The sequence below is a fragment of the Buteo buteo genome, chromosome 8 (genome assembly GCF_964188355.1).
Source record: "Buteo buteo chromosome 8, bButBut1.hap1.1, whole genome shotgun sequence".
Lineage (NCBI taxonomy): Eukaryota > Metazoa > Chordata > Aves > Accipitriformes > Accipitridae > Buteo > Buteo buteo.
Genome location: NC_134178.1, coordinates 43,755,292 through 43,767,166, shown reverse-complemented (window position 1 = coordinate 43,767,166; position 11,875 = coordinate 43,755,292). Strand labels below are relative to the sequence as shown.

The 11,875-nt window shown below is 47.4% G+C and overlaps 1 protein-coding gene across 2 annotated transcripts; it reads left to right on the top strand.

The window, feature by feature from the left end:
- Positions 1-294: 294 nt before the first annotated feature.
- On the top strand, positions 295-789 carry NHLH2 (nescient helix-loop-helix 2). 2 transcript variants are annotated; one of them, XM_075034775.1, is made up of 2 exons: positions 295-445; positions 536-789. In XM_075034775.1, exons 1-2 carry the CDS (start codon positions 295-297, stop codon positions 787-789), a joined length of 405 nt encoding a protein of 134 aa, XP_074890876.1. The 2 variants fall into 2 exon arrangements, with proteins under 2 accessions (XP_074890876.1, XP_074890875.1); XM_075034774.1 differs by having other exon boundaries at positions 295-789.
- The last annotated feature ends 11,086 nt before the right edge of the window (positions 790-11,875 follow it).

The following is an 11,875-nucleotide window of genomic DNA, read 5'->3' as shown; positions in this document are numbered from 1 at the left end:
TCCCGCCAAACGCTGCAAAAGGGACGGTAACCGGCCAGTGCCGGGGCATCGTTTACCCCCGGCGGGGCTCTCTCCCCCCCTCCTTAGCCCCCCCCGAAGGAGCAGCCGCCCGCCCGGCTCTCCCGCCGCCCCGGCCAGGGGGGGAGCGGGGCTGCGGCGGGGACCGGCATGTCCCCGTGTCCCTGCCCGTGTCCCTGCCTTGCCCCCCTTTAACCCCCCCTGCCCCCCAGCCCGCTCTCTGACCCGCTCTCTCTCCTTCTCTATCCCGGGAAGGCTCCTCCGCCCCCCTCCAAGATGATGCTTAGCCCGGACCAAGCTGCCGACTCCGACCACCCCTCCTCGGCCCCCTCCGACCCGGAGTCCCTGGGCGGTGCGGACGCCCAGGCTCTCAGCTGCTGCGTCTCCGATCCGGAGCCGGCGGAGGGAGGCGGCGGCGGCGGCGGCGGCGGCGGCGGCGGCGGCGGCGGGGAGGGCCGGGGCGGCGGCGGCGGCGGCGGCGGTGGAAGAGGCGGCGGCGGTGGGGAGGTGCGGGGAGGGGGGGGCCGGCCCGGTCTGCACCCGCCGCCGTTAAGCCGGGAAGAGAAACGAAGGAGGAGACGAGCCACGGCCAAGTATCGTTCAGCCCACGCCACGCGGGAACGGATCCGCGTGGAGGCCTTCAACCTGGCCTTCGCCGAGCTGCGCAAGCTGCTGCCCACCCTGCCCCCGGACAAGAAGCTCTCCAAGATCGAGATCCTGCGCCTCGCCATCTGCTACATCTCCTATCTCAACCACGTCCTGGACGTGTAGACCACCCCCCCCCCCCCCAACCTCCCCACCCCACCAGACCGCCCCGGCGGACCCCCCCCCCGCCGGAGCTCCGGTCCCCGTCGTCGGGGCTCCGTCTGCCCGTCTGTCCGGCCGGCCGCCCCGGGTCCGGCCCCGGCGGGCAGCGGCTTCCCCCGGGGCGGGCGGGGGTGGGGGGGTGGATGGTGGTGGTGGTGGGGGGGTGTCCCCGCCGTCCTGGTCTCTGTCCCGCGTGTACCGTCCCCCCCACCCCGGGGGTTGTCCCGCACGGTGACGGTGCGGCCGGCCGGGAGCCCGTTTTTTCGAAGAGAAGTGTAAAACCGGATTGTTTCTTCAGGCTGTCAAGTGCCCCTTTATATATATCCAAAAACATCTACTTGTGACCTTAAACGTGTGACCCATGGGTGCAGTTAAAAATAACTATTTTTTATTTATGGTAGAAGGAGTTGACAATTTATTTTTTTCAAGATTTATTTATTTTTCAGAGTGGTGGCAATTTTACTTTGGATACTTTGTGCCAATTGGTTTCTATAGTCGGGTGTTTACACTTTCTCCTGTGGAATATTATGTTTAACTTTATGAGTGTTCGTTGGGATCAATACAGTGTTCCTTTGCCTTCTTTTTAATTTATTTTTTCCTCTCCAATTATATTGCACTTGTGTACCACAAACCTCCCCTTCCTCCCTGTTTATAACTATATATTTTATATATATCAAGGCATTTGTTCTTGACCTTTTTTCTTTCTTTTCTCGTGTGGGATCGACAACCACTAGCACTTAACTAGGAGAGTTTTTTTAAAACTTGTTGTTATTCTGATCTATAGTTATGTCTGAAAAGTACTTTGCAAATCGTTTATAAGGGAAGTAGTTTCTTTGTGGGTGTATATGTGCGTGTGTGTATACATGCATGTGTGTGGGAGTGAGCGTGGGCGTGTATGTGTGTGGTATATTTTTAGGAAAGGACCTTTTTCCTAAAAAAAAAAAAAAAAAAAAAAAAGAAAGAAAAGTAAATCCAGGACTGCTTTCCTTTGTGACAACCAAAAAAATTCTATAACCTGAAAATGTTTCATGTTCTTTGCTGTGAATCTCTTAAAACAAGAAGCGCATTTTAGGGACGAAAGAGAAAAAAGAAAAAAACACATCTGCTATCCAAAGATTTTAGTCTTTTTCAGGGTTTTTTTTGTGTGTCTCTGTTGCTTTATATAATGCAATATTTTGTAGTGAAAATAGATAAATCTGGTTTCTATCTGATGCGTTTTTCATATCTCTCATGAATGGTGAGCTGTTTTGCATATAAATAAAAGTATGAAATAAAAGCTGTTTTTTCCTAATTATTTTTCCCTGTTGGTCTTTCTGTAAGATGGAGATGCGATGCCCTTATGAATAAGGATTGCAAAGGCTTCTCGAGTCGTGCGTGGGAAAGCTTCAACAGGTTACCTGCCTCTTCCTAGGGAGGCTCAGACTGCAGTCCCTACACCGCAGCTCCCCTGCTCCAGCTGCTCTCTCTCAAATGCACAGGGAGCACGGGACCATTACTGCCAGTTTCTCCTGGTCACATCACGACTGGCACTTGGTCGCACGTTTCAAAGTTTGGGCTGTAAAATCAAATCCGGTGCTTGCAAACACCTGTTTTGCCACATCGCTCTTCGATATGTCCGACCAAAATGTACACGTTTCGTCCTGCCTGAGTGCACTGGATTTTCTTTCTCTGGTTTTAATTCAGTTTTGACCCTCTCTGGCCAGGTCCAGTTCTACTGAAACCAAGTAAAAATCTTGGGCCCTTTCCCTGTTTTCGAAAACCTCTTATACCTTTCGAAACTCCTTATACAAAGGAGTATGGCTGCCTCACTGCCAAAGCTTGCCATTTGAAACACGGCACAGACCAAGACTCAGTAACAGACAGGTTATTACCTGAGTAACCTGAGACATCTGTGCCATCCCATTCATTAAATCCTTTTCCTGTTTACCGCAAGGGGTTAATTTTACCTATAATTTGAATATCGCCATTGACTCGGGTGGCTGCCTTGTCCATTGTTACTTGCTGGAGAGATAAAACCCTTCCCCCCCCTCCCATTTTTATGGCTGACACTTTGCACAGTGGTTTAATTAAGTGTGGGCTTGACCAGCTGAAAAGCTCCATGCAGAAAACCTGTCAGAGAGGCTGTTAATTCCACTTTCTACCAATGCATGCTTCCCATGTCCCAAGGGAGCATGTGCAGGTTTGGTAGTTTGATGCACAGTTTTCAAATCCTGCATCTTTCAGGGCTGAAATAACTCCACCAACTTTGGAACTGGTTTTCTTTGGGACAGAGGCTTGTTTCTTAGGTTCTGTCAACACCTAGACACTGGGTTGAGTTTGATGCTAATTGCCTGAGCGATATCATAAATCCTGTAATTCAGCAAGCCTTCATGCTACCAACATGCGGGAGAACTTAGTTAATAAAAAGATTAACATGTTGTTTCCTTCTTGAGCGTGGGAATGCACATTTTAGGGAAGAGAGTGCTCTGCATTACCTTACTGTAACGTACGGTGGCTGCAGTCACTGGCGGTTGACTGAAGCACACGGGCTGTGGGACAAGGAGGTATGAACCCAGCATCCCCCCCTGGCCACACTCCCCCCACCTGGGGGTCATGCAAACACATCAGGTCACAGGCTGAGATGCTCAAGCTAGGTCCATGCAGTGAAGGTGCTGTGGACTGAGCAGCGGTCATTCACCCAGGGTCTTGAGTTCCCAGCCACAGGATCCCGTGTCCAAGCAATGAGGAAGCAAGCCCCCTGTGTCGTGAACACAGGAGAGCGTAGCGTGGAGATGTGTGGGAACAGCTCAGGTTTGGAAGTAAGAATATCCTCTGGGTCATCCCCTTCCCTTCATCCCCTGAGACAACAGAGAGCCTGGTCGCACTCAGAGAGAGGGCAGGAAGGGCTTTGGTTTTGGTGGTATCCACAGGATCAAGTCTCAAGTTTAACCTGCAGAAGGGTCAGGGCATTTGACCTGAAGATACATCCTTTTCTTCCAGAGATTTATCTGATGGAAGAAATTGCTTCTCCCTACAAGCCCGGTCTCACCTCCATCCACTCACCACCTTGCTTGTATCCTCTCACCTAAATATCATCATCCCAACCACTTCTATTTTTCCTGCTGGCACCAAGAAGGAAACTCATTCTCATCTAGCAGTCATTGACTGTTAAAATGTAGGTTTTGCTCCCCCATCCCACCCCTTTTTTTTATTCTTGAGAAAGATCTGTGTAGTATGTACAAGCTACAAGGCCAATGCAATAAAAAGGCTGCATGGCTAAGTGCTCAAAAGTCTGGATTTATGACGAACGGGTAAACAACTTTAACTCCACCTCATTGCAAGTCTGCGTTGGATAGCAATAAAGTCTAATTATATAATCAAAGTTACTTTGCCTACGTCTATGTTCCCTCAGCGATACAGGAACGAATGACCTTGAATGACAATATTATAGGAAGAACGGGGTGGAACTGCTCAATGGAAGTTTGTATCACACGTGGCCAATCCAACAATTGGCAGGGAAGAAATGCAGAGCTAATATTACCTGGGTTTTTTAGGGACTAAAGCTAAGATTAAAGCTACATTCAGATACGTTTCTTTCACATTTAAAGAGGAGCTCATCCTACAAACCATGAAAGAAGGCGTACTCAAAGACAGAGAAGGCAGAGCACTACCTCTGGACCTTTAGCTGAGGCTAAAAGAGGTGCTTTAAGCCTGACTCAATTCAACATATAAAACATTGCATGGAAACCTCCAGCATTCACAGAGGGGAAGTACTTCCACTGATCTAGATAGATCTAGATAGATCTAGAATAACCCAGTACAAGGGATATCCAGTGCACCCTTAGCATAAGGTGATAACACCTATTAAGACACATTGGCAGACCTATATGGACTTACATGGACATTGGGTGCAATACACATTCACATCGGTATCATTAGGAAACAGGGCACCTAACGCATTCATCTGAACCCTGGAAACAGATCCTGTCCCCATTACAGCGAACGAGGACAGACAGCAAGCCAAAAGTAACTCCTACAAATAAATGTACTGATTTCCACGGGACTGTACAGCTAAGGGGAAACTTTCTGTAAGTATCATGTACTTTCCTAAGAAATTAAAGGATCTAGAGCATAAAATATTCTGAAATATAGACATGCATTTATGCTGCTATTAGATATGTGTATACAAAAGGAAGGATTTCTAGACATAGACCGTCAGTCACCAGCAAAGTGCATGGTACGTGTGCATTCAGGATCACATTACTCACCAGCCACAAAGTAGTGTCTTATTGCTTGTGTTAAAAAGTGGGTGAGCCAGGTAGGGTGTTACCACTGATACTTACAGCAGAGAAATTCTGAGGGTCTTGGATGTGATCTGACATCTTTGCTGTATTTCTAGCAAAGAGAGTCTGTGTGTATGAGAGAGAGAGAGAGAGATGGGGGAGTGGGGAGCTGAAGAGGATGCTGTATATGAAATTCAACAAAGAAATGGATCTTTTCCATTATACAGCCATGAAGAAATACCAGTGACATTCTATCTATCTATTCACATATCTATCCATCTAGCTATCCTGTAACCCAATTAACCCAGTCCTTTTAGGGTGAATAAATGTGTTCTAATATCACCCATTATTTTTCAGTACTCTCAGTTTATTCTCCAGGGTGGGACAGATCAATAACCGCAATAGCAACTGACCCAAAAGGAAAAGGCAATCTCCTGGCACTTCTTATTTATTTCTTCTGAGGCGATTTTGTTTTTCCTGCCTCTTCCCCTGGTGACGGATTTTGCCTTCCCTGCCCAGAATGGCCGTGTTGTTTTATCCTGGGCTCTATTTGCATGTGGGCTTCAGATTCGTCTTTGGCTCCTTGCACGGTTTGGGATGAGACCCTCCCGTCCCCAGAGAGGGGGGCAGGTGTTGCTCCAGTCGAGCGAATGGAACCAAATTACAGGACCGTCTGTTGCCTCCTCTGGGAGCCGGCGGAGGGAGGGGAAGAAGGGGAGGGGAGCGGAATGCCGTATGACAGAAAAGAAAAGCAGAACATCATACTGATGCCGATAAGAGCTTGAAAACATGAGTCACCCCAGCCCACAGCCCCACCCAAAACCAGGCAGCAGCCACCTGAAAGAGAAATGTCAGGAGCAGAGACAGAAATAAATTGAGTCACTGGGCTGGAATAACTCAGGCTTAAAAGGAAAGAGAGCTCAGACCCCTGTCCACTTTCAGAAACACAAGCATAGGCACAAAGTTGGACTAGCTAACGCCACTTTTTTCCCAGCTCCCTGCTGAGCGCTTTGATGCCCACTCCTCTGTCCCTCCAGAGCAGGCTCCTCTGCCCACCACCGCTCTCCACCAGCTCCTCACAGCCCAGCTCTGCAAGCGGCCCCTTGCTTCCCCTCCTGCATCCCCTCCTTCCAGCCCCTCGCTCCTCCTGGCCTCCCCACAGCCCTTCAAGGTCCCTGGGAGTTGCACGACTGCACAGAGGTCCTGCTCCTCCTCCACCACCGGCAGCCCATGCCCTGTGGTGCAGCCGGTCCTTGCTGCCGCAGGGAGCTGCTTGGTGCTCCAGCTCAGGGACAGAGTGACAGGGCCAGTCTCTCGCTGCCTCTCTAATCCATGCAGACTTTTACCTGATCGGCCTGAGAGAGCAGGTGGTGTTACAGAAGTTACACTCTCCTCGCACCCACCCAGCTGCTTCAGGTATTCTTAGCAATTTAATACAACTCCTCGCCTTGTTTTCGGTGCTTTTTCCTCCCAAGATCTCCTACAGACACACACATACACACACACACATTTGTGTGTGAAATGATAGCTCTTGGAGCATCAGGGCACAGAGTCACTTGGAAAGCAACAGGTGACAGTTGTTCTGCTGTTCCTCACTGAAACATGAAGATGATCAGAGAAGAGAAAGCTGGTCTGGGGAGAATTTAGAGGAGACCTGGCAGAAGGCATGAAACAAGGTGTCGTTAGAAGGGCTTAAATCAAAGCAAAAGCAGTGCAGGGTGAAAGAAAGGAAGGCAGAAGAAGCCAGGTCACATAGGTGGAGGGGCCACATCAACCAGAGACTGGGCATAACATGAAGGGTTTTGCATGAGGGTGGTGGGATGTACATGTGAACCTGGGGCATATGCAGATGGAGCAATGAGAAAAAAAGCGCATGAAAAGGCAGGCAGCAAACATGGGAAAAGATGGCAGCAGAAAGTGTAAGGAAGGAGAAGGATATGAATGGCTGGGTAGAGCTGCTAGTATGGGTGGATGGGGAGAAGATGCTCCGGCCAGCCAGAAGTAGCAGCTTGCTCAAGGACCAAAAGACAAGGGGTTTGTCATATAACATCCATCCTCCAGAGAAGTCCTCTGTCTTTCTCCTTGCTCAAAACTGTTCTGTGCATGGAAGAGGCAGAAAGATTTGCAAACCCCAGGGCTAAAGCTCAGTACGGGCTCACAGACAAGATAAATGCAAAGAAAGAAAGAAAAGACATGCAGAGCAGAGCAGGAGGCAGCAGAATTCAACTGTGTGCAGACACAACATTCAAAGACCGCTATTACCCACATCTCAGACTCAATATTCCCAACATCAAGAGTCTTCTGCCCATTTAAGCAATTTCAAGATTTAAGACGGGCTTCAAGACTTTCCCAGAAATGACCCCTATAGGACAGAGCCACAAACCTGTATTGGACTTTTGTTATTCCAGATAATAAAGACAAGGACTGACCATGAAAAATTGCAGAAGGGCTGTGCAAGACTGATAAAATAGCACAAGAAATTCAATCTAAATAAAGTGATAAGGTGATACATGCAGGGAAGAACATTTCTAACTCATATATAACTGATAGGTCCTGAGCCAAACAAAGAAGCAAGATCTTGTAGTTATGATATATTGTTTCATGATAACATCAGCTTGGTTCTTGCTGGCATGGAAAAAGAAAATGAAATGTTAGATGTTATTACCATTGTAGAGAGAACAGAACAGGCAGAGAACAAGACAGAGAGCATCATTATGCCATTGCATAAAACCAAAGTAAGTCTGCATCCTGAATACCATGTGCAGCTCTGGTCCTCCAGTATTTCAGTAAGAATACAGTAAAAGTCCACAAGCATCTGAGAATGGCAGCAAAGATAACCCACAGCACGGAGTAGCTTCCGTACAAGAAAAAACTAAGTGAAAAGGACTGAGTCAGTGGTGATTTTACAGAAAGCCGTCGTATCCCAGTTAAGGAGATGGTGGAAAGGGATCAGTTGTTCCCTGTCTCTTCCAATATAATTTGATAGCAGGAGGCATCAAATGAAACTGTCAGCTGCCAGGTTCCAAACAAACAAAAGGAGGTGTCTCGTCACACCATGTGCAGTAAAGCTGTGGAGCTCCTTTCTTGGGACTTTGCGAAAGCAAAAAATGTTACAGAAGTTCAAGGACAGAAGCTCATGGAAGCAAAATCTGCTGAGCGTTTTTAAACATGTAGAAGTTGCCTCCAACTCAGGCTCTTCTCAAGCCACAAATGGCTGAAGGCCAGCAGACTTCTAGCAGGAAGCATCATATATACCTCCACTATTGTGATATTCCCCAGGCATCTGGTTTTGGCCCCCACTTGACCTGGGATGCTGGGCTAGATGGATGTTCAGTCTGGCTCAGTGCAACTGCTCTTACTGACATCTTTATGATCTGAAGGAAACGGATCTTTGACAGACACCAACTTCTTTCAAGCCTCAGTCTCTCTGACCCGAACACGAAAGCTCTCTGTATGGTGAGTCCCCAGTGGGCCGATGTGACAAGATAAATATGATCTTGGGAGGGAGGAGGATTTGTTCCCTGGGGCAATAAGCAAAACAAATGCGGTTTTCCTGAAAGCCAGAGTTGTGGTTTGATGTCAGACACATAAAGGTAAACCTACAGCAGTTCCACTGATCTCAATGGAGTTGCTTATGATTGTCACCAGAGTAACAATCCTAAGAAGGATCCTGAAGATAATCATGGTACTGTAGGATGGTCAAATGCAGGATGGGGTCCTGCCTTGAATTTGGTCCCAATCTTCCTGTCCTACACATTTTTTTCAGTCCTTACTTGGACAGGACTACCTTCTGAACAGGTAGGTCCTATTAGTCAGGTCACAAGTTCTTACCTTGCTTGAATTGCCCCAAGCAAACCTAAGCTCAGGAGACCTTAAATAAAACTAATCTAGCGAAGTGTTTAAAAGAAGACAGGACTGATGAGAGGCTTGAGAGTTTAGATTCAGCCATCCTGGTTATCAAAACCTATGAAAATTTCACATACTTTAGATTCAAGCTGCAGAAAGGAGAAAGAAACAAGGAAGAGGAAAGGAAGGGGAGGTTAAAAAGGTGACATGGAGGAGTGAGAACAGGGGAGTACATGAACTATGGGGGGAATGGTTGATCATCTTCTAAGCTCATCCCATTGGGGGTTCTTAGGCATTCAAAGGTGTCTCAGACAGACAAGCAGTCTCAGACACCATATGTAGTTATTCAGACAATCCCAGCACAAACAGACCAGCCTAAATTTTGTGGCCAGAGACCATCTCCGATATGAGCCAGGTCTTGCTGCTCAGCTAGGCATGGGGTCTCCAAAAGTGGTTTGGGGACGCTCATCCCTGATTTCTTGATGGGGAAACAGAACATAAAAAGGATCCAGAGATTCAGAAATTATCTTTAAAGGCAAAAATCACTTTCCTGTACATAGTCATATGACTGTCTCAAAGTCTACACTCTCTGGCTCAGCCTATATCAGAGAAAGCATGGCTTTCAAAGAAAGTATCTTAAAAAAAACTGTAGAGCAGACCCCGTGGCTCTCCCAGTCCTGGGCTCCCCACACAAAGCTCATCAATGCCAAAGGATTTCTTGAGAAGAACTACCAGATTTCTTGACCCATGAAGCAGCTTCCACATACAAAGTAAATCAGTGCAAGGCTTCCCTATGCCATTCACCCTGTAACAGTATCCAAGGTTTGAACCTTACTCTGTAAAGGTGAATTTCCCTCACTTGACCTTTTCTTGAATCACTCTTAAAGCAGCTCTCAATGGTGGGTTTACAGTGCATGCTTGACCTACACACACTCATAATACCTCCTCTGTATCATTTAAAGACATCCAGGACTCTTGCTACCAAACAACTTGCTTCTCGGTAGCATCCAAAAGGTGAAAGCACTACAAGAAACAGGATTTAGAGTACAGATTTACAAGCTCCCAGAATGCATAGTGTTATGAGGAGCCAAGGCCAGGGTCAAGTCCCATCAGTCGCACAGGGATTTAGCACAAGGCTGCATTGTAGCCAAAGGGTAGAACACCCTTGTAACCTTTTTAACCATGCAGATGGCGTCAGTAGCCTCTTAAATATTTCCATCAGAAATGGAGGTTCAGGTGAGAGCCAGCACAAAATGAACTACTGAGGCAGATCCTAGTGGGATGAATATTCCAAAGTCTCAGAATCTGAAACCCAAGGGGCATTCATCAGCAATCTATCTCAGAAGATGGCCCAAGGACTAAATTCATGGTGAAGCCTGCATATGGCCTAAAACACAGTCTCTCTAGGGTAGGGCTAAGCCATGCTGGCAGGATGGCACAGAGAAACCTGCATCGCTTGCTAGCATAAACAAGCTGTAATAGCATTCATTGCCTTTCTACTTAGACAAACCGCATTTAATTACCGTGCGTCCAAGTTGCAGTAATCTGGATGCAGATAGATCTGAAGTAAATTGAAAGGAAATGGATTTTACGTGACAACGTAGAAAGGAAAAGCACATTAAGATATAGATGATTAGGTGGATTGGAGGAACCTTGTAAAAGATAATTGCATTGAAAACAATAGCATCTTCAGCAGGGAAATTTCTGTCAAGTGAAAGTTACACCACTGTCACACTCAGAGAATTGTCCACACCAGATTGGCTCCTTCTTACTTTGCATGGTGGCTCCTTGAGCTTCTCTAAGAGTTGCAGCTTCTGGCTTGACTGACACCAGCAAAGCCATTTCTCTGAATCTCTGAATCTCACAGCCAGTCTGGTATTTCTCCGTGTCTCACATCCTCCTGGGAGACAACATATGCTTCTCTTTTCCACCCTTTACGTGTTTAGACTGCAAACGCTCTGTCAGCAGTACAAGGACCTGACCTGCCCAGCGGGAGAATTCACAGCCTGCCCGGTCCCACCCTGCCTCTGAAGCTGACCAGTCCCACCTAACTCCATCCCACCATGAGAGGCATATAAACCCTTCACTAACACAGGTGCTTGCTCAGTCCCATGAGGTAACAGCTACTCTGGTATGTGCCTCTGGAGAAACAAGAACTGGCTCTTACTGTTTGAGAGTAGTCGCATGGGGATCTAATCACTGTTTCTAACAGTAACATCTAAAGCAGAGAAAGGGAGCTGAGCAGGACTGTGTTTGCCCATCTGTAATCAGTCAGCTTGTTAAGGTGTTATTAGATCCATCCACCAAACTAGGAGCCAGCTTTCAAGCAGTTCAACATCCCAGGCTGTTTTGATCCAGAGCTGTGGGTTAGCCTCTTTTATTGCTGGCTACTGAGTTATGAGAGCAGAAACTCTCTCTAATTACTGAGTAAAAGCCTGCACCCTTCAGCAAGTACTCAGGAACAAGGAGGTCACCATCATCCACTCCTGGAGTGGATGGTACAGTATGATGAGAGTCTCCATATGTACTGCACCACAGCTGTTCTTGCCTGCTTGTCCCAAAAGCCAGTTACTGATATGGCTCACCATATAACAGGATCCATGCTTGACATCCCTGCAGCACAGAACTTTGAATAAATACCTCCAAAAAGTAGAAATAGCCAGTTAATCTCTGGATTAACTGGTCCAACTATGCTGAATTGACAAATGCTGAGCCTGTTTTGTCTTAATGTCTTCTTTGAGAGAGCAGCAGCATGGCTGGTGAGCAGCAGCACGGCTGGTAAGCAGCAGTAAGTCTGCTCGCTGTGGTCATGTTACGTCAACAGTCTCATCATGATTCTGCCGTCTGTGTCTGAGGCCCTTCCAAAAAAGTTGGCTGCCTCACTCCAGCTTCATTTTTACTGGTGCTGTGAGAAAGCACTCCTTATTTCTTCATTGTATGCA

Coding starts and splice junctions, on each gene's coding strand:
- NHLH2 (XM_075034774.1), top strand. CDS start 295: ATGATGCTTAGCCCGGACCAAGCTGCCGACTCCGACCACCCCTCCTCG.